Source organism: Convolutriloba macropyga, chromosome 11 (genome assembly GCF_964194025.1).
Source record: "Convolutriloba macropyga chromosome 11, txConMacr16.3, whole genome shotgun sequence".
NCBI classification, from domain to species: Eukaryota; Metazoa; Xenacoelomorpha; order Acoela; family Convolutidae; genus Convolutriloba; species Convolutriloba macropyga.
Genome location: NC_134478.1, coordinates 6,570,470 through 6,593,320, shown reverse-complemented (window position 1 = coordinate 6,593,320; position 22,851 = coordinate 6,570,470). Strand labels below are relative to the sequence as shown.

General features: G+C 37.1%; 1 protein-coding gene across 1 annotated transcript; it reads right to left on the bottom strand.

Moving 5' to 3' along the window:
* Positions 1-1,059: 1,059 nt before the first annotated feature.
* Positions 1,060-22,454, bottom strand: LOC142349669 (allatostatin-A receptor-like). The gene is made up of 6 exons (XM_075401391.1): positions 22,396-22,454; positions 19,295-19,560; positions 14,699-14,813; positions 13,256-13,387; positions 8,724-8,884; positions 1,060-1,436 (listed from the first exon to the last, which is right to left on the bottom strand). Exons 2-6 carry the CDS (start codon positions 19,548-19,550, stop codon positions 1,171-1,173), a joined length of 930 nt encoding a protein of 309 aa, XP_075257506.1. The 5' UTR covers positions 19,551-19,560; positions 22,396-22,454; the 3' UTR covers positions 1,060-1,170.
* Between the last annotated feature and the right edge of the window lie 397 nt (positions 22,455-22,851).

Here is a 22,851-nt window from a genome sequence, read left to right as displayed (position 1 = left end):
ATGCTATCGAGAAATTTTGACAACATTACTCAAACAATAAAGAACCAAAAAACTTAATTAAATTATCAGACATCCCTTGTTTAGCTCAAATCGACTAATTGTAAGCCTACCTGAAGAAGACGTTGTAACCAAGCTAAACAATTTCAGCCAATATAGACATTCTCTGAAAATGTGACCATTATACAAAGTTTAAACTATTTTATAGATTAGAAACTTTATATATAAATTAGAACCGATCACAATCATTTTTCTAATCCTTTATATAGATAGGAACACAATTTTTGTTAGGATGTGATTGGATGAGTAAATTTTTTGTTTTTGGATTATTGAAGATGCAGGAAAAAAATACATAATCTCCATTATGGTTTAAAATGAATAGGTTCTTTGAGTTTCTCGTTTTTTCACTAAACTATTTTGACTTCATATAATTGTTTAAACTGTTGCATACAAATTTCCTTGATTTTCATGTTACCCCTTACCGAGCTTTTTTGGGCTTTAAAGAATAACTATTTGACCGAAACTAACCTTGATTTTGCTGTTCGTCCACGTAATTGTTGTGAATATTGTTTACTTGAATAATTTGACAAAAAAGTCAATAGCAAAAATAAATGATGCTTTTTGCATAATTATTGAAGTATTCTTTAAAGTTAAAAAAGATAGTATCATCAGTTTCTAGGCGCGTTGAACCGGCAAATTTAAACAAAGTGGACAAAAGAAGCTTATTAGTGTCATTTTTCCTGAAAAGTGGCTTAATTTTGAAAATTTCAGCAACAGTTTTTATCAAAAAATTGATCAAATAGTTCAACCACAGTCTTTTGGTTTTAAAATTATATATACTACACTGGGCAGGTTTTCTATTGATTCCCCTTACAACCTTGTACGACGAATATATCCGTCGTTCAAAATTGACTGAATAAAAAAACCCATGTGAGTATATAGTTCCTTCCCCACAAAAGTGGGTCGGAACAATCAGGTTGCGGTAGCGCATTTTTGCATCAATAAATATCTAAAAATTGAGTCTCGCTATTTCAACTGCAATATCGCATGAACCAAAATGTGTATGCTTCGAATATTCTTTTAGTGAAGGGTTTAACTGAAAACGCGTTTTAGGAAAAGAAAATTATAGAGAGGAGAGTTTTAAAGGAGAAGTCTGGACATCTTTGGCTGCCATTAGCATTTGAATATGGCATCTTTCAGCGCTTTTCGAAACACAGGTCCAGATATGATGTAGAATAGAAGATTAATTGAAGACTGAAGACAGTTGAGACCATCCCCCAAACTGTAGAGCCAGTCTAACCCAGTCGCGATGCCCCTGATGACTGCAATTGACGCCAGAATGAGGATGACAACAAATGATATGATCAAAGCTATCACCATTCTCTGATATGCTTTTTCAACTCTCGCTCTCTCTGGGGAAATATTGCGACCCTCCGCCACTAAAAAAAATAAATCAATAAATATCTACAAATTTGTTTTGCTCTCTTTCTCCTGATGCCAATTTAGTATCTTTTTGGTCTATAAACCTCATCCCATTACCGTAAGTGTAACATAATTGGGAATGTCTATGTAAAGGGGGGTTATATTACAAACCCTTTTCCCCTTTTCGAAGAACGCTCCAGAATTAATCTAAAAAGAGCTCTGATAGCCGATAGAAAAAATTATTGTTGGGTTATGGACTTTCGCAAGCCGAATAAAAAGCGTTTTTAACTAAGTAAAAGAACTAATTTCTCAAAAATGAGAGAATAACAAAATGATATTTTACAGTAGAATTTAGAGATTTACAGGAGAGATCTGATTATTAGATCAAAATGGTGATTTGAATTTGGGGATGAAAAAGGACTCAAAAATCAGCTGCATATATACCCATTATCAGTGTGAAAAAGTCAAGATACAAAACTAATCTTAGCACCGTTATTTATAGTGGGGGTCGCAAAGGTTACCCAATATGGTTTGCTTCTGCAAATCAGTCGCAAAGGGAAGCATAAATGGAATGCATTTGCACTTTCCTAAGAATTTATTCACACTTCCGGAGATATCATCGTCATTTAATACATGCTGGGAAGATTTTACATCAATTAATCTAACTCTAATAATAGTTATCTAGATTCACCAATTTGAACCGAATATTGATTCTAAGCACCATTTCTTGACGATTCTTTTATATATTTTCTTTGATCGAAGTCATATTGCTTGTCGTTCTAGTCTGGTAAGTCAAACTTTCTTTCTAATTCTCACTAAGTTTAAGACTATAGTTTGATCGATATTCTAACACCCCCACTCAGACTTGAGCTGATTGCGTAGAGTCTGTTCCCATCAAAACTGCTCTGAATGTTTCCACTTTCGAAACGGGTAAGGACTTTGTGAAGATGCCCGCTGCCATTTTGTCTGAAGGGACGTAATGAATTGAAATAGTCCCATCCTCCGTCTTGTCCCGGATGGAGTGAAACTTTGTTTTGTTGTGCTTGCTCCTTTTGTGCATGACTGGGTTTTGGCAGAGTCTGATACAACTTTGGTTGTCTTCTCCAATTGCTATTGTACGTTTCTGTTGGATGCCAAAATCCTCTAGAAGTTGTTTCAGGTAGAGTGCTTCCTGAACAGCTGCTGCCATGCCCAGATATTCTGCCTCTGATGAAGAAAGAGCAACTGTGGCCGGCTTCTTGACACCCCAGCTGAGTGATGCGCCACGTCCGTTGAGCTTGAAGTAATAGCCCGTTGTTGATTTTCTGTCGTTCACGTCTCCAGACCAGTCTGAATCACTTTCCCCCACTAAATCATAACTAGCTTCTTTTGTGTATGTAAATTTTAAACCTTTTGAACCTTGAAGATATCGCAGAAGTCGTTTTCCGCACATCCAGTGTTGATTGGTAGGTGCATTCATGTGTCTGGACAGAATGTTGACTGTGAACATGATGTCTGGCCTCGTCTGTTTTGCCAGATACAGAAGTGATCCAACCAAGCTTCTGCAGATCCTCTGGTCCACTTCTTCGTCTCCGTTCTGTGCTGTCGGAAATTTCAAATTCAAATCAGCTGGAGTTCTTGAGGGTTTGCATTGATCCAGTTGAAACCGCTCTAGCATTGTTTCTATGTAGCGTTCTTAGTCGACTGTGACTTTGCCCTCTTCTCGTCTGATTCTTAGACCCAGAAATCAGTGTAGTCTCCCTCTGTCTTCCATGTGAAAGGTTGCTTCTAGTGCCTTCTTGACATCAGAGACCACTGTCATACTTCCTGATGCTACTATGATGTCGTCAACCCAGACCAAGATGAAGGTGTGATCCTCTGCCTCTGATCTTGCGAACGAGCAGTGATCGTTCCTGCTTCTGGTGAACCCCTGTCTCAGTAGCAAGTTTGAAAGCTCTTTGTACCTGTTGTTAGCAGCCCGTTTCAAACCATAAAGTGATTTATTTAGTCGACATACTAACTTCTCCCCATCTGATCCGCGTTTTACAAACTCCTGTGGCTGTTCCAGATACACTTCTTCCTCGATTGGTGAGTGCAGGAAAGCAGTCTTGACATCAAATTGGTGCATCAAATGGCCCTGCTTCGCTGATAGCTGAAGTAGAATCCTGAATGTCTCTGGCTTGCAGGTAGGCGCAAAAGTCTCAAAGTAGTCCAGTCCTTCCACTTGTTTGAAGCCTTTCGCCACATAGCGCGCTTTGTATTTGTCCACTTGACCACTGGGTCCCAATTTCATTTTTTCACTTTGTAGACCCATTTGCCCGGTATGACGCCCCTGTCTGTGGGTGGTCTCACTAGGTTCCAGGTCTCGTTGTCTTGGAGTGCCTTGACCTCTTCCTTCATTGCCCGGTGCCACTGGTACCAATCGTCACCTTGCTTGGCTTCGTAGACTGTTTTGGGTTCCACATAGTTGCCCTCAGTCATAGCAAGATGGATCCTGACTTCTCCAAAAAATTGCGGAACATTCTTTGCTTGTGTCGCTCGTCTGGGCTCTGCTTTGTCCGCGTGTTCCAGTGCATCTTCATTGAAGCCAACTGTCTCTAACTGTGAGAAGTCTTCTGTGTCACTGTCTTCCAGTGACTCTGAGTCTCTGTGACTCCCTCTTGTTGCAGTAGATCCTTCATCTAGTGCTGTTTCTCCAACATCCGAGGCCTCTTGTCTCAGTGTTGTTTCTTGAGTAATCACGCTCCCTGCGTCATGCCACTCCTCCTTTATTGCAGTAGATGTGTCCTGTCGTTCTCTGTTGTCATCGTCCTGATGACCATCATCTGGGTGCCAGATTCCCAGTTCCGACCCATCATCTAGTAGGTCAGCCGTTTCTTTGTTGTCAGGGATTGAGCCCACTTCAGACTCCTTGATGATCACATCTCGAACTGCCATCACCTTGCGTGTGTTGGGTATGTACACCAGGTATCCGTTTTCTCCTTCAGTGTAACCCACAAACTTTCCTTCCAGTGCCTTGGGTTCAAGTTTGCTGACTTCTCTGTCCCTCTTCCTCATGAAGACTGTGCAACCAAAAATAGATAATTTACTAATTGGAAGCTTAGGTTTTATACCTCTCATCAGCTCTGCTGGGCATTTTTCTTCTCCTCGTCTCAGAACCAAGTTTCTGATCCTTGCTGCGTGAAGAAATGCTGCTCCCCACATCATCTTGGGAAGTCCTGAGTCAATGAGCAAACATCTTGCCATCTCCAGCAGTGTCCTGTTGCGCCTCTCAGCTAACCCATTCTGTTGTGGCGTCTCTGGTATGGTCTTCTCCTGTAGAATGCCTGCATCTAAGCAGTGCGTCTTGAACTGCTCTGAGAGAAACTCCTTCGCATTGTCTTGCCTCAGCTTATTGGGCGTCCCCTCACTGAGAACAAATTTCTTCAGGCTGGCCAATGCTTCACTCTTTGCCTTAGGCAATTCCACAAACACAAACTTCGTGTACTGGTCTGCAAACACTATGCAGAACCGGAACCCTGACAGTGACTCTACTCTGAAAGGTCCCATCACGTCTGTGAACACCCTGTCCAGCTTCTCTTCTGCTTGGGTCTCTGCCACTCTTTGTACTGGAGTCTTTGTGATCTTGGCCAATGCACACACATTGCATACATCATCGAGTTCCCCCACTGTCTCTGGTGCATTCCTGACCACATCCGCTTGATTCAAATGACCCAATCGTCTGTGCCACATCCTTGCACTGTCAAGTTTCACGCTGTTGGAACTCATCTTGAATTCTAGAACACTGCAGGGTAAGTAAAACAAATTAATTTCTTGTGTTAGTTTTACCCGAGTTCCCTTCTGGAGTTTCATGCAGCTGTTTCCTCTCTCGAAAGTGAAGCTATGTCCCCACTCCGTGCATCTTGAGACTGATAGGACGTTTGAAGAATAGTCCGGCCCACAAAGAACATTTTTGAGTTCGCATTGGAATTCCCCTTTGTTTGAGTGTATGCTGATCCTCACGCAGCCTCTGCCCACCACTCTGGAAGCCTCTCCGTTGGGATTTCTGACCACTGATTGAATGGGCACAAAGAAGTCCAGGAACGCATCGATGTTCGTTAGTATGTGATCTGTGCAACCACTGTCCACTAGCATGCCTGCTGTCTTCCACTGGGTAAGAGCTGTCCAGCATTCCTCGTCTGGTGTAGCCAATGTTGGACCCACTGCCACTGACTCATGTTTGCCTCCATCTCTTTGTCTCTTGCATGCCCTGTCTAGGTGACCCTTCTCACCACACTTGCTGCCTTGTGCTGTCTCCTTCTTCCTGCAGTCCTTGGCAAGGTGTCCAGGGATCCCACACACAAAGCAGCTTCCTTTCTTGGGTCCCTTCTTGAAGTCACGCTTCACTGCCAGTGCCACTGAACCACTTTGTTCCTTGTGTCTCTGCACCGTGCTCTCATGAAAGTTCTGCAGCCTTTTCCTCAACTCTGTGAAGTTCGTTGCCGGGTTGAAGCTTTCCTGTATAACAAAACTTTCATACCTCATTGGCAGACCATTGAGGACCAAGGCGTTGAAGAGGGTCTCTGAGACTGCTTCCCCTGCTTCTTGTAGCCTTGTGAGCAACTCCTGTCCTCTGATGAAGAAGCTGTCCAAATACTAAGAATCCTCGAGCTGCAGTCGAGCAAGCTGTGCCACTAAAGTCAGCACTGTCGGCGTCTCCACACTCTGAAATCTCTCTTGTAAAAGCTTCCAAGCCTTTGCTCCATCTCCAATGCCATCATCTCCCACACAGTCATGTCTCATCAGCATGAGGGTTGTTGCATCTAGAGTCAGTGCCAGATGGCACCACACATTGTTCCATTTCTCCTTGATGTCTGCAACTTCCTCCTCATATGCATCCTTCAGCACCTTGTGGTTCTTCTTCTCATCATTGGTTGCCCCATTGGCCAGTGGCGCAGGCTCATTGGGTTGCTCCTCTGTCCCCAGTAGTGATTTGTAGAGTCCCTTCGTCTGCATCATCGCCACAAATCTTGTGCTCCAGATTGGAAAGTCCTGTGCCTTTCATGTGTAGCTCAGCAGCTTCACTGTCTGTTGATCCATTGGAATTTGAGCAGGCAAAACAGTTGTGAAAAGAAAAGGTACTAAGCAGAAAAGGATTATGACTGTCAACAACAAATTAGTTTTGTTTTGGAAATTAATTTTATGACTTAGAAGATTAATGGGCCCATAACCTGTTGGGTTATGGACTTTCGCGAGCGGAATAAAAAGCGTTTTTAACTAAGTAAAAGAATTAATTTCTCAAAATTGAGAGAATAACAAAATGATATTTTACAGTAGAATTTAGAGATTTACAGGAGAGATCTGATTATTAGATCAAGATGGTGATTTGAATTTGGGGATGAAAAATGACTCAAAAATCAGCTGTATATATACCCATTATCAGTGTGAAAAACTCAAGATACAAAACTAATCTTAGCACCGTGATTTATAGTTCGGGTCGCAAAGGTTACCCAATATGGTTTGCTTCTGCAAATCAGTCGCAAAGGGAACCATAAATGGAATGCATTTGCGCTTTTCTAAGAATTCATTCACACTTCCGGAGATATCATCATCATTTAATACATGCTGGGAAGATTTTACATCAATTAATCTAACTCTAATAATAGTTATCTAGATTCACCAATTTGAACCGAATATTGATTCTAAGCACCATTTCTTGACGATTCATTTATATAATTTCTTTGATCGAAGTCATATTGCTTGTCTTTCTAATCTGGTAAGTCAAACTTTCTTTCTAATTCTCACTAAGTTTAAGACTATAGTTTGGTCGATATTCTAACAATTATCACCTGAAAAATTGTATATAATTATCTCTTCGGTGATCTGAATACACAACACATTTAATCTCGAATAAATTCAACACTTATCAGTGCATTGAATGGACGAAAAAAGATTTTAGCGATAATCTTTTTTCAGCTCCTAACAACGCATTTCTTACCAAATTACTGCACTTTTTCAATACAATAAGCGTTTAATCACAAAAGAGTTATCCAAGGAAAAATGTAATTATTAATACCAATATCGGCACATTTCTTACATGACTCTCCTTTTTTCAAAACTTCCACACTTTTACTGCATTTCTTCCATATATTTGCGTTTTTTTTTTCAAAGCAGGTCAACATTTTAAGCACATTTTCCTTATATAATTTTCATTCCTTAACTCCTAAAAATTCTTGGCTTTTAGCACGGTGATATAATATCAATACATTCAGCCGCTACCTTTCATAGTTCCCCTTTCTTGACATCCATTTAGAAATTAGTTTAGATTGTGTTAGAAAAATTTAAAAAATTCCTAAAAAAACAACTAAACTTGTGAAAATCATATGATGACGTTTGAATGATGCATGTTATACAAGATGACCCAAAAATGACAAAAATTGAACTTCACACACAGAAACAAGGTACAACACACAGCTCTTCAACTATTCATTGTTATTGTTATCGGTTCACTCTCACAGCTCATTTTAAAAAAATCTTGAATTATATGACCGCTTATACAAACATAATATTTGATATCTTAGCTATCACTGAAGTTGCGGAAAGAAACCCCCACGGAAATAAACCCCTGCTTTACTATTAAAGATCTGCGCATTTAGCGCGTTTGGCCATGCCTCGCGGGCCATGGCCATGCCTCAGCGGTCCGTGGGACTTGATATGAAACTATCACAACCGAACAAATTATCACAACCGAAATTCAATTTTAAAATGGGGGTTTATTTCCGTGGGGGTTTATTTCCGTGGGGGTTTATTTCCGTGGGGGTTATTTTCCGTGGGGGTTTAGTTCCTATCTAAAGTTAAGTGGGGGTTTTGTCCGTGGGAGTTTATTTCCTAGACCCTATCACTGTTGAAAAGGTCCATTGTGAAAGGAACAACCATTGTTCAAAGCTGATATGACTATGAAGATAAGATGAATATTAGGGACTGCGAGTAACAAACAGATTAGATTTTAAATTGAGTTTGATTTTGTAAATGACACCGCCATGTACAGGACCAAAATCAATTTGATCGCTGATATATGAAGTAATGGTTAAGTGACTCTGCTTGAGGTCACTGAGAACTTCTGGTGTTTTGAGATACTAATTCAGAATTTCGAAGTGACTTCTGCAGAGTCACTTAACCATATTTAAAACACGGAACGCGCACGTTTTGAAATGACAAAAGTCAACTAAATTCAACTTCTGGCTAAGTAGCAACTTCTGGAACTTTAACTTCTGGCAATGCAGACTTTCGGCATTTTAAAATGTGCATGTGAGTGTTTTAATTGTAGTGATTCAATGAACACTTACTCTTTGTTCCAGAGGTCTTCATTTTGTATATAAACACAGTTGAGAAGTAGGCGATGAGCAGAAGGGGCAGTCCGTTGAAGAATGCATAGAGTTGGATCTGAATGAAGATCAAGTGGAACCCATCTGGGAAGATTCCGTCTTCCAATTGACACTCGGTTCCCCTGGCAACATTTAGGGATTGATTTGTGGTACCCGTACCCTAGTCAGGTCATTTGGAAATCAAGCAAGAGTCTTTTAAGAAGGTTTTGTTGGTGGTACCCGTACCCGTACCCTAGTCAGGTCATTTGGAATTCATGCAAGAGTCTTTTAAGAAGGTTTTGTTGGTGGTACCCGTACCCGTACCCTAGTCAGGTCATGTGGAAATCAAGCAAGAGTGTTGAAATGACTGCCTCTTTTTAAGGCCTTTTCAGAATCTTTTTGAAAATACCTAACAAAAACTAATAAGGATATTTCGATCATAATGGTTAAGAATAGCAATTTACATAGTTCAAAATTTATATAGGGATCAGTAAAAAATCGGGGAACAGCACTGCAATTTGATTGGATCAGAATTGATGTATTTTTTAAAAAGGTGTGCACAAAAGCGACGGCTTAGAATGGTATTTCTAGAAATAATTTTGAAATTGGGATGCGAGATTATAGGCAGATATTGAACGCGAAAAAGCCTCTGAACCCCTATCTCACCAGTTAGGGCGAACTCTTTTAAGTATATCGCCCAATGAGCACGGACAATCAAGACTGATGATTTTTGATGTCGCACCCAATGAGTTGGAGCTCATAGTTTTCTGTGTGATTGTTTGAATCGTATGTCAGCGGTAGAAAAATTATGGGTGCGAGAACAGGAGAAGTAACTCTAAAAATTTCCTGGAGATTTTCTTCAGAGTAACTCAATTAATGCGAGTGTGTTTCTGGAGGATCTTGATAGAAACTTATGCCAAAATTGTCTGTCTTGTATGATCTTACATTTTTCTGACATAAATTGTGGAAGATTGCTGGTGCAAAACATATTAAAAAAGTCTTTAGCAAAAGGTACAAAAATCAGGCGAAGTCTCGAAAACTGAATTTTGTTAATTTTAAAGGAAAATTATATATCTTCTGTTTTAAATTATAAGAAAGCTTTTGCTTGTTTGGTTCACGAAACGAAAGGAACTGTTTATATTTAGTCAGAATGAAACATTGTTTCAAAAACAATCAAAAAGAATTATTACGGCAGAAGCTACGGTTCCATGAAAACAAATATTTTAGTTGATATTAAGCACGCTACAATATCAAGTCTGTTTATCTAATTTGGATTAGGAATTTTATTAATAGTTTCGTTGAGAAGTTGAATCAGCGGCTACTTTTCACAAAATTTAAATTTTTCTTTTATATTTTTGTATTTTTGAGTTTATATCGCGCTCATTCTTTGACAGTTTGTTCTCAAAAAAAGTGTTATAAATGACATTCAGATGAGAAAAGAATGAAAGCCGATAGATTATGTAACTTTTAGAAGTTTAATCATCAAAATTCTCTGTCTCTCTCTCTGTATGATCTTTATCTTCTTCAGCTAGATTTTGTTCTTCAATAATGATTACAAAGTTTCCTGTATATTGTTGTAAAACTAGCTGGCTCTTTTGAAAATGCAGCATTTGATTGCAATAGTTTTAATCTTTTTCAACATCAATGTAGCTGTTTAGAACTTTAACAGTTTCAAAGATAAGACTTTTTGTTTTAATGAATAAACTCTTCGCAATTATTTCTCAATCGATGATTTTAATGTTGACTAAAACGAGTTTCAACATAAATTGCAAAATATAGGTTAATATCTCGGTGTAACTAAATCGGTTCTATTATTTTCAATTCTCTTTTTCTGTGTCTTAATGCAAGGATTCTCTGATTGTAGTTAAACAATATTTTGGTCTCGAACAATTTGTGTCGAATAATGCATCTGGGTTCAAATTATTAAGAGTGTGTGATGTTAAAATCTTCTTTTGTGCAAAAAAATCTTATCTTCAAAAAAATAGGCAGAAAAATAAGTGACTGCAAAATATGGCTTTTTAAAATCATATTTGTCTCTATGAAACAATTTTCCAAAAATAAGATTTTTCTTCTGCATCTATTAATAGTAAATTATTTTCAAGCAATCATTCATTGATTCAAATGCAATCGAACGCAGTGAACAACCAAAAACTGCTTTGCAATTTACACGAAAAAATTAATTCGGCCCTTTTCCACTTTACCTAGTTATTCGAATTATTTAAAAAAAGTTCTGTCCAAGTTCCAATTACAAACCATTTTCTCTCTTCAAACAATATTACAAAACATAAAAAACTAATAAGAAAAAATTACCTTCAATTATTTCATCTAGTTTTTTCCCTACAATTGGCCCTCAGCGTTGATTACAACAACAAATATACTTTACAATCTTACATTTTCAAAATAATTTTTTTCTCTGCGAACAATATTAAAAAATATACATGACTAATATGAATGATTACGTTCAATCAGGTCACCAAGTTAGTTGTTTTCCAACAATTGGCCATCAGCATTGATTGCAGGAATCAAATTTCACCAGCAGCCATGATTGAAACAATTGCCACGATTTGCGTTGAAATTTACCAACCAAGTAGAAAAATTGTCTACGTTTGAATACGTTAAATGCTATGAAGTCTTAAAATCACTTCGGCTAAAATGGCTCCTAAAAACACAACAAGAGACAAAATATATAATCACTTTAGCAAATATATATGTTCCTTGAAGGTACCATCATGTCATCTAAGTTGATAAAGAAGAAGAAATGCAGTGTTATTCGTTCATCTTTTTTATAGCAAAAATTTAAACGAGTTTTGTAGGAGAAAATTTATCAGATTTAGACGAAATTTTTAATTTTCTTAAAAAAGAGCTATAGAATGATATCTCGGTGTAACTAAATCGGTTCCATTATTTTCAATTCTCTTTTTTTGTGTCTTAATGCAAGGATTCTCTGATTGTAGTTAAACAATATTTTGGTCTCGAACAATTTGTGTCGAATAATGAATCTGGGTTCAAATTATTAATAGTGTGTGATGTTAAAATCTTCTTTTGTGCAAAAAAATCTAACCTTTAAAAAAATAGGCAGAAAAATAAGTGACTGCAAAATATGGCTTTTTAAAATCATATTTGTCTCTATGAAACAATTTTCCAAAAATAAGATTTTTCTTTTGCATCTATCAATAGTAAATTATTTTCAAGCAATCATTAATTGATTCAAATGCAATAGAACGCAGTGAACAACAAAAACTGCTTTGCAATTTACACAAAAAATTTAATTCGGCCCTTTTCTACTTTACCAAATTATTCGAATTATTTAAAAAAGTTCTGTCCAAGTTCCAATTGCAAATTTATTTTCTCTCTTCAAACAATATTACAAAACATAAAAAAATAATACGAAAAATTACCTTCAATTATTTCATCAAGTTTTTTCCCTACAATTGGCCCTCAGCCTTGATTACAACAACAAATATACTTTACAATCTTACATTTTCAAAATAATTTTTTTTCTCTGCGAACAATATTAAAAAATATACATGACTAATATGAATGATTACGTTCAATCAGGTCACCAAGTTGGTTTTTTTCCAGCAATTGGCCATCAGCATTGATTGCAGGCATCAAATTTCACCAGCAGTCATGATTGAAACAATTGCCACGATTTGCGTTGAAAATTAACAAACAAGTAGAAAAATTGTCTATGTTTGAATACGTTAAATGCTGCGAAGTCTTAAAATCACTTCGGCTAAAATGGCTCCTAAAAACACAACAAGAAACAAAATATATAATCACTTGAGCAAATATATATGTTCCTTGAAGGTACCATCATGTCAGCTAAGTTGATAAAGAAGAAGAAATGCAGTGTTATTCGTTCATCTCTTTTATAGCAATAAATTAAACGAGTTTTGTGAGAGAAAATTTATCAGATTTAGTCGAAATTTTTAAAGTTCTTAAAAAAGAGCTATAGATGGATATCAACATAGTCAACTTAAACTTAGCTCACTTTGTCTATGGGCATAATAAACTAGTTGACGAAAACTATTTTTGCTTATTAATAAATCAATGCAAGTTCTAAAGAAAGTGGCAATAAAACGACCAACAAGAGCTATAAGAATTCGATCAATAAATATCAGATCAATTAAAAAAATTGGATCATTTCCGTTTGTGACGCATATGCACCCCAGTGACAGAGAAAGTGCCATTACATAGTAAATCATTATGTAAAAATACGGCACCTGTGTCGGGGTTTGCAAAAAATATGCACCCACTAAGCTGAGGGGGGGGGGGCACAAACGGAAAAGATCCGAGAAATTATAGGTCAATAAAAAATTAGATGTATTTAACTAGTCTTCAGGCATAAATCGTTGGCTTGTCCAACTTTGGCGGCAAAAGATTGCTATTGGGGGTGGGGGGGGGGTGGGATGAAAGGATGTTATTAAATGGTAATCTCGATGGCAAATTAAGTGTTAAAAGACATTAACACATAAAGTGGGCTAAATTGGGTTCAAAAGTGTTTAACTCGCCTGACTTTGTACATGTGGGCAAATGGCAGTTGAGATATGAAAATTGTCATGGTAAAAATGGCACTGAGAGTCCAGACGTTTTTTCGGTTCCACTTCTGATGGTAATAGGCAGGGTGGGTAACAGACAGGTATCTAAAATACACTTTGTCAAGGATAAGGCCAGACGCAAGGCGTGACTGCCCGGGTTGACCGCGACCTTACATAAAATACCGTACTGGTAAGGTACCAATATGGTACCTTACCAACCATAGAACAACCCGGGTCGAATTTGTCCGCCAACAACGAAAGATGTAAGAGTGGGGCTGCAATGGGAGGATTTTTTAAAGGAAAATGCAGCTCAAAACTCTTACATCTTTTTGGGCTGCAATGGGCTACCGAGGGGGTAAATTGATGTAAGAGTGAGGGTGTAAAAGATAAGTTAAACTCCACACTGTTGCATCTTTTTGGTCTGTCGAGGGGGGCAAGAGTGAGGGGGTAATGAAGAAAATATCGCCGAAATATTACATCTTTTTTCCCCTTGACAGACCAAAAAGACGGAAGAGTGGGGGGGGGGTAGTTTATCTTTTACCCCCTCACTCTTACATAACCTTTTTTACCCCCCATGGCAGCCCATTGCTGCACAGGAGGGAGGCAGCCAGGTTGAGGAGGCCAGACCAAAGTGACCCCTGATCAGACGAGTTTCGAGCGCATACATGTTCCCGATGAGCTCGAATTACATTGTCTGGAAAAAATTTCGAGCGCACTTTGGTCTGGACAATGGTCTGGAACTTGTCTGATCAGGGGTCACTTCGCTCTGGGACGGTCTGATCAGAGGCAATTTCGAGAGCACACTAGTCTGATCAGGGAGGTTTTCGAGCGCACATTAGTCTGATCAGGGGAAGTTTTCGAGCGCACTTTAGTCTGATAAGAGGACATTTCGAATGCACTTTTGTCTGGACAGATAGACGTTGAACTAACGAACAACTTTTGGAGATTTTCCAGTATGTTTTGGGTATGTTCCCCTCCTCCTTCTCTCAACCGGGCTGGGGACTGGCAACGGCGGAGTTACAAACAACTATAGGAGAATTGAGTCCGAGCAAACGGTAAAAATTTGCGCTCTAAGACTGTCCCCAAGTAAACATAACATTCCCTGCAGTGCGTTCATCTTCAGTATGGACATTCTCGTTTCAAGACATTAACCTGGGTGATATCTGGGCACGTTTATTGCTAAGAATTTTTTTTTCATTGATATACCTTAATGTTTTATGTATTGTCATGTATGTTTGTGCAATACTTTCGTTATTGAAGATATGCAGAGATCATCCATGCATATGGTCTGGGACAATATTTTGAGCGCACTCAAGTCTGGACATAAATGGTCTGGAACTCGTCTGGACAATGGTCTGAAACTTGTCTGGAACTCGTCTCAACTTGGTGCCTGATTTGTAACGAAGTTTTGAATACCTGTCGAAGCAGACCATGACGACGTGCCAATTGGCAGTGTGGTTCCCCAACCAGTCAAACATCCGGATCACTTTGCACATGATCTGGTACGGGTCCAGAGTCAACAAAGGGACACCTAGTACAGGCAAGTAAATAAATTAGAGAGTAAGTTTTAAATCAAATAAGTATAAGTACCACATTCCGTGTTGATGAGACATCAGATAGTTCCTCATACATTTTTAACAAAATTAGAAGAAAAATAGGATCTTTTCCGTTTGTGCCCCAAAATACTTTTCAAAAATTCCGTTTGTTCCCAATACTTTAAAAAATATATTTATAAAATAAATGGTCCGATTTTTCGTAAATGGGATATTCGGGTGCACAGTAAATAAAGTTCACGTAAATTTGATTTTCTGTTTAAGTTTATTAATTAAAGCCTAAAATCACTCTGGTTTTTATGTAACTTGTTGTAATCTTTGCAATTTTTTTTGAAAATCAACAGTGCACATGATATTTTGTGTGAAAAAAAATTGCCCGTGCCGAACTCCAACCACGAGTCAGTACCGGGCACGTCTATACGCAATTCCTCAACCGTGCTGATTCATGCACTGATTCATGTCACATTTTTACGTGCAAGAAGTGGGTTCTTACAGATTTTACAATTGCCCGGGTCGAGGTTTGGTCAAAAATAATCTAAGATTAGCGGTGAACAGCGGTGAAAAAAAATCTTTTAGCGTTGAATGCATTCATCTTTTAGCGTTGAATGCAGTGAATGTTAGCGGTTTTTTGGCGATGAAAAAGGTTTTTCCACCGCATTCTCCGGATTTCTTAAAAAAATAAACTGCCGTACACGGGTTCGAACTTCTTAACTCCTGAGTATTAACAACTTCTTTTTCCACTGCGCCATCTGTCACGTATTTCAATGATTTTTCCTGTGAATTTAAGAAAAACGTTAAAATTGTCGCGCTGAATAATTGTATGATTTTCAATTTTAGCGGTGAATTTTGTTTTAGTTGCGGTGAATATTTTTCACCACATTTTGCTGGTAGCGGTGAATTTTGTTTTCGCCGCATTCTGATGGTAGCGGTGAAAAATTTTTAGCGGTGAAAAAGTTTTCTACCGCTTAAAATTTTATTTCACCGGATTCATCGCATTGAACGCAAATCTTACACTTTTACTCAAATTCATCGCAAATTTTACATCTTTTAGCAATTTTGAGCGGTGACAACTCAACCCGGGTGTCAGGCTTGCAACAATTTTGATTTTTTACTTGCCAGACTGGGAACAATTCTCAGTGCGATTGGGGACGGTGCCAGACTGCGCAAAATTTTATTCAAGTCTGAGATGACCAATAGAAAAAAAAATTGTAATATTTCAGTTTTGATTTTATTAGAATGACTTGCCTTTTTACGTGCCCAGTACCAAATCGTACGTAGAGTAAGATACAAGTTGGCTTGTAAGATTTGACTTGGAAACAAAGCGGAACACTCATGTTGTGTATAGTTAAAGAAAACAACAAATTAGGTTATCAATCCAAGATGAATTAATTGTGAATTCAGTCAGCTAACCAAGAGTGATGAAAAAGTAAGTTGCAGAGTATAGCGCTAGCTATTTATGAACCAAAAATGTTGCCTCTCAGGTTTTCAAACATTATTTTTTTTATTCAATCTAATATTTCGATGCAATTATAAAAAAATCATGTCAAATGAAATTAAACGCTGTGGAAAAAACAACAATATCAATAATTTTAAATCAACTATACGTTTTCGATCAGTTTCTCAGTTTTGCCCTATGAGCTTGGTTTAGTTGATTTTTATCTTCAGTTTTTAAATAGCATTTAGTTTTTTGAATAAATACAAAATTTTTTCAAAGATTTTTTCTTGTAACTTCCAACAGTTGCCTTGCAAAAATTTTTGTCGCCGCTTAACGCAGCTCCATTGTAAAAAGGCTTAACGGATTGTTTACCAAAAACATAAATCTCAACCCGGTTTACTCGAACAGTGCTTTTTAAAAAAAATCAATAAAAGCAGTTATGCGTCACCCTTTTTTTGTACTCGTTTCAGTAAAGATTTTGTATTAAGTTGAGAAAAATTCAGATAATCAAATCCTCAGTAAATCGAAGCTTGTAACACCTTTATAAGGCATACATGATCTTGACATCTCTTGCAAAACTTGAAACACTTTGGTTCACTGGGTCAGCACTGAATTAGCCTATTTCGATCAGGCGTTTTATTTGTAATGTTTTGTTGATGAGGTTCTTTAGGAGACGCGATCTGAATCAGCCTAACGAGAGGATAGTACTACTTCTCAAATTGGGTTCAGTCAATTGGAGGGGATACAAATACGAAAACAAGTCTCGAATTTGATCACACTCGTCCGAAGTAGGGCGTATATTATAAATTCATAGCCAGAAACATAAATCATCACGAATAATTTTCAGAATACGAGAATAAGAAATCAAGTGCAAATTTTTTGCTACTCTCAACTAAGACTAGCATCGTTAAACTAATGACTAGACCATTTTCAAAGTATCTCAAACATTTATTCCTATTAATTGTCCGTACTGAGCCTCCAGAGTAGATCAGAGCTGGATCAGAGTCCCTCCAGAGTAGGAGATCAGTCATCTCTGGGTTCGGCTGAGAGCTTCCAAGAGTAAGCTTTCTCTGGGACGACTATTGGAAAGTTGAGCCCAGAGTACTTCTACACTGGAGTTGCTCTTGACATAGTATACCGAAGAGAAGAGGTTCACTGCAGCTAACGACTACTAATAATCTCACTAGGATTCGGGATAGGCCTAATAAGAAACCAAATTTCCGCTTTATCCTGTTAGCAAAAAATATTTAACTTGCATTTCCCAAAAACCATACTAAGAAGTCTTACATTTATTTGTCGTTCTTAATGTATCATAACGTCCCACCTCATCATTAAGGATTGCCTTATTCTGGAACAACTAAGCTGACTTGGATAGTTATAACAAAACAAGCTAGAAATTTAAAATGAAGCAGCAGAAGATATAAAAAGCAATGTCAAAAATTGAAAATTAAACATTTTAATTTGTTTTGTGATGAGTAATCACCTTTTATGTATAATCTGAGACAGCTGTGTCAAAGGAAGATTAAGGTTCTTCCAAGACAGTTATGTCAATAGGAGTTTCAGATTAAGGGTCCTTTTAGCCATTTCTGTCAAAGGTAGCCTCAATTTAAGGCTGCTCAGAGCTAGCTCTGTCGATTGTTGTCACAGATTAATGCTACGTTGAGCCAGTTCTGTTCAGAGTTATTTAAGAGTGGAGTTGCTCTGAGCCAGCTCTACCAAGAGATGTCGCAGAGTATAATTGCTCTGAGCCAGCTCTGTCAAGAGTTCAAGAGTTGTCCCAGATTAGGCTGGCTCTGAGCCAGTTATTTCAAGAGCTGTTCAAGTATATGATTGCTCTGGGCCAGTTCTGCTAAGAGATGTTGCAGAGTAGGCTTGCTCTGAGCCAGTTTTGTTAATAGTTTTCCACGATTAGGCCTGCTTTGAGCCAGCTCTGTCAAAAGTTGTCCCAGATTAAGCTGGCTCTGGGCCAGTTCTGCCGCGAGATGTTGCAGAGAAGAATTGCACTGAGCCAGCTCTGTCAATAATTTTCCCAGAAGCGGCATGCTCTGAGAGCTCTGTCAAGAGTTGTGCCGGAGTAGGCCTGCTCTGAGCCAGCTCTGTCAAGGGTTTTACCGGAGTACGCTTGTTCTCAGCAATGTCTGTCTAGAGTTGTCCCAAACTAGGCAATTTCTGAGCCACATCTGCCAGGAGTTGTCCTAGAGTAGGTTTGCTCTGAACCAGCTCTGTCAAGGATAGTCCAGAAAACGGCCACTCTGGGATCTCTACTGTCAAGGGTAGCAGCATACTTGTCCTGATGGGCTGATTTGTCAAGCGTGAAAATTGACCTAATCAGACTCTGATCTAGCTGTGAAATGTTCTCTGAATTTAGCATGCTGCAGTTCTGGTCTGCTCTGGAGGTAATGTACTGGTAGAGTTCAGACTTATTTTTTATCTCATTTAGAAGGCAATGTTCACTCAATATAAATCCAACAATTACGTTTATTCAACGTTATGTGTCATTTGCCGGATTGGTGCAAGAAAACATATTTAGCCAATTTGATTTCTCTCACTACCAATAATGGGACATAACTTGAGTTTCTGACAACAAATTGATAAATCAGGGCTGACTTAATAGTTTAACTAAGCTCGAGTTAACCAAGTCATTAATTACTCTCAAAAATTTACACTTAGGTACTTTATTTCATTTAAAACAAAAATATAATCGAACTTTAGGTTTTTTTCACTCTTACATGGTGTCTTAGTTTTTACTGAAAGTTAAAGAAAAAACAAATACTATCGAGTTTTTTCCAACTTGAAACGTAAATTCCAAATTTATAATTGATTGATTAAACATTTACATTTTAAGAATCACTTTATTAACATATATAAATAGTTTGGTTTATAAATAGTTATAATTTATTAAATTTATATAAGAATCACTTTATTAACATATATAAAGTTTGATTTATAAATAGTTATAATTTTGTAAATTTATAACTATAACTTAAATTTATAACTAATTTATAACTAATCACTGTTACATACCAATCATTTCTGCAATGACCATCTCGAACACAGAGTCACACAGAATGGCCATCGAGTCCCAAAAAGCCAGCAACTGGATCGCCAGTCCAGAAGCACTCGTTTTCCCTTCAAGTCTGGCTATCGTAATTATGATTAGAATGTTGCACAGGATCCCAATCACACCCATTGGGCCAAAAACCCAAGGAACAAAGTCCAGGTTTATAGTGTTGTCCTTTTGACCCTCAGTGGCTGCGTTGAAATCGCTCATATTTTCCATATTTGATGACCTGCCAAGAAAATTGAAGTGCTAGAAAATTTTAATGTCAATAAATAATAATCACTGTTTAAAAGATGGTCAAAGATTTTGCAGTCCAGTTTGAGGTGCGCAACCCAAAGGCAGCTCTGATCAGATAGCAATTGGCTCTCACAGCTTGAGTGTGTTTTGCGCAAAAATCGCGGTCCTTTTGATGTCAATTTTCAGGAAGGGAAGCCATCTTTAACATTTCATTTGTGAGTACAATCGAATTGGAATATTTTAAAAAAAATCTTTGTTTAAGTAACAGAAATTAACTTACCTGGGTCGAGGTTTGGTCAAAAAAAAAATCTAAGATTAGTGGTTGACAGCCGTGAAAAAAACTTTTTTTTCACCGCAAAGCGCCCGCATCTTTTAGCGTTCAATGTGCTGAAAGCGGTGAATATTTTAGTGGTGTAATTTTTTTTTTCACCGCATTCTGCTTATAGTGGTGAAAAATATTTTTTCACCGCATTCTGCTGATAGAGTTGATTTTTTTTCACCACATTCCGCTGGTAGCGGTGAAAAATATTCTTACACCGCTTAAGCGGTGACGGTGAAAATTTTTTTTCACCGCTTAAAAAGTTTTTTTTCACAGCATTCATCGCATTGAGCGCAAATCTTACATTCTTACTCAAATTCACCGCAAATCATACAATTTCATCGATTTTTAGCGATGACACTCGGGTATTCAGTAGCTGAATGGAAATCGCTCAAACTTTCTATATTTGATGAACTTCCAAGAAAACTGAAGTGCTAGAAAACCTTTAATGTCAATAAATAATAATAACTGTTTATAAGATTTTCAAAGATTTTGCGGTCTAGTTTGAGGTGTGCAACCCATAGGCAGCTCTGATCAGACAACAATGGCTCTCACAGCTTGAGTGTATTTCTTTTGCGCAAAATAGCAGTCCCGTTGATGTCATTTTTCAGGAAGCCATATTCAATATTTCATTTGTTAGTTCAATCGAATTGGAATATATTTTTAAAAATCTTCGTTTAAGTAAGGGAAATTGACTTATTAAACAAGAGTGAGTTATATATTTTTTATTAAGCACAGACTTCTCCAGCACGTTTCACTTCTGCCTTAAATTAACTACCTATTTTTTATATTCATATCTTTACACCTCTATGTCAATTCAACACGCAGATTTTTCACCCAAAAAAAACTTAGTTCTCTGAGTCCTGTCAATTTTTGTTTTTGAAGTGTAATCCCTAAATTTGCTAAGCAAGCCCTAGGCATTCCTCATTTTGAAGGTTATTTGTACCAATCCCAAAATAAATTGAGTCCGAGTTAAATGACAAAGTTAAAAAATGATCGAGGCTTAAAGATATATATATATATATATATATATATATATATAATATATATATATATATACATATATATATATATATATATATATATATATATATATATATATATAGAAAGAGAGAGAGAGCAACAAAATTTTTGTATAAATTTATTCGAAAATAAAATAGAGGTCAGATGAAACGAAAGTTGAAAAATCGGGGTGAAATTATAGCAAAAACAAGCATAGGCCGAAAAACGTTATAGCGTCTAAAGATTTATCTCAGCTGAAAACACAAATTAAACAGCATAAACCATTCGTATCTTTATTTAATGCCAAGTGTGTTATTTCTGCACGCCCCATTTTTTATGTCCAATGTTCATGATATAATTTTTAATGCGAAGTCCGGTAACTGGCATAAAAACTGCCCTAGTAGCTTAGGACGGTTTTCAGTTTAATGCCAATTTTCACTTTAACAATGAATATCATATGGTCAAATGGACATTTTAGAATAAGTCTTGCTTTCAAATCACATCCCGGGTCAAGGCTTTACGTCAAAATTTACGTAAGAAAAGCGCTGACAACAACTGAACAACAATATTTTCCAGAGGATAAAGCTTACATATAATCCGTTAAATCTGCTGAATATTAGGCATCTTTCTCACATAAAATCAGCACTTTACAGCTCATTAGGCGGATAACTATGTCACTGACAACGCTTTCCTTAAACAATTCGGAAAACACTCAGAAGCCGCACCAAAGCAAGACTAAACAGAATTGCAATGAAGCCGTCCAATTTAAACAACTTGATTTCGTTCAATCAAGTCTTTTGGCTTTATACTCCAGCAGCGATAACTGAGCTGACAACTAAGAGCTGACAAAAGAGTATGAAGAGTCTTTTGACAAAACAGTAGGAACACTGCCTAAAAACTTTTCATACTCCTTTGTCAGCTCTTAAACTAGGGCAGTTGTCGCTGCTGGAAACATGTAAGAAAACTGCTGAATCAAATGCTGATTTCATGAAAGAGATGTGCTGAAATGTTTTAAATTATTTTATTTCAGCGGATTTAGCATACTTTTTAATTTTTAGCGCATTCAGCACAAATCTTACAAAATTTCCGTACTATCAGCGGATTTCTTACAAAAAAGTCAGCTTACAGCTGCTGAACCCTCAACGCGGACTCATTGAGATAGACAGTTGGTCAACATTTTTAATATGTAAGGCTTTTTTTAAAAAAAATATAATGCAAATTTGAATTTTTATCAAAACGAGAATTTTATTGGTTGAGATTGATATCTTTGTAGCTGACTCTTTTACGGCTTCAAAACAGTGAAAAAAACCAAATGAGTCAGTATTTTGTTTTTTGATTCGAAACTTCAGTTTCTGAATTCCTATAAACAAAGTAAATACTTCTTGTAGCAAATATCTTCATAAAAAATTATATTTTCCGCATAATGACGGCTTAAAGTTAAACAATCTTGGCCTTCAGATTCGATAGTCCAAAATTAACTTAAAAAGTAAATATTGAAATTCAAACCTTTTCTGCAAACTTATCCTGTAGCTTTGAAAACACCGCTTTTAAAAATCAATTTTTGCCACTGAGTCCTTTCGGCAAAAGAAGTTGATTAATTGATAATTGGGGTTATTTGATATCGAGAAAATTGAGAAAAATGAGGCTTCAAAGCATTGATTTTACTTTTGATCTTGGGACGATAATTTATACTGACGAACAAAACATTCCGCTGTATTTGTTTTTTAAGGAATAAATTTGATAGGTTTGAATACGGCAATCGTATTGAGGTACGCCCCAAAAACTTTACATTATGTTTATTGAGTTTAATTGCTGATTCCCTTAATTAATCACAATAAATTGTATTATCTCTTTTTGTAAACTAAACTCTTTGAACTAAGCGGGGCCATAAGATATTTTATCAGAAACAAAAGCATCAAAGTAAGTTTTGCACAACACAAAAATATTGGGATTCGGGAAGCA

Bases quoted from the DNA above. Each gene is read 5' to 3' on its own strand.
- LOC142349669 (XM_075401391.1), bottom strand. From the start codon at position 19,550: ATGGAAAATATGAGCGATTTCAACGCAGCCACTGAGGGTCAAAAGGAC. The intron at 14,814-19,294 runs GTATGTAACAGT...TGCCTGTACTAG, and splicing joins GGTCATTGCAGAAATGATTG to GTGTCCCTTTGTTGACTCTG. The intron at 8,885-13,255 runs GCGAGTTAAACA...AAATGTTGCCAG, and splicing joins GCCCACATGTACAAAGTCAG to GGGAACCGAGTGTCAATTGG.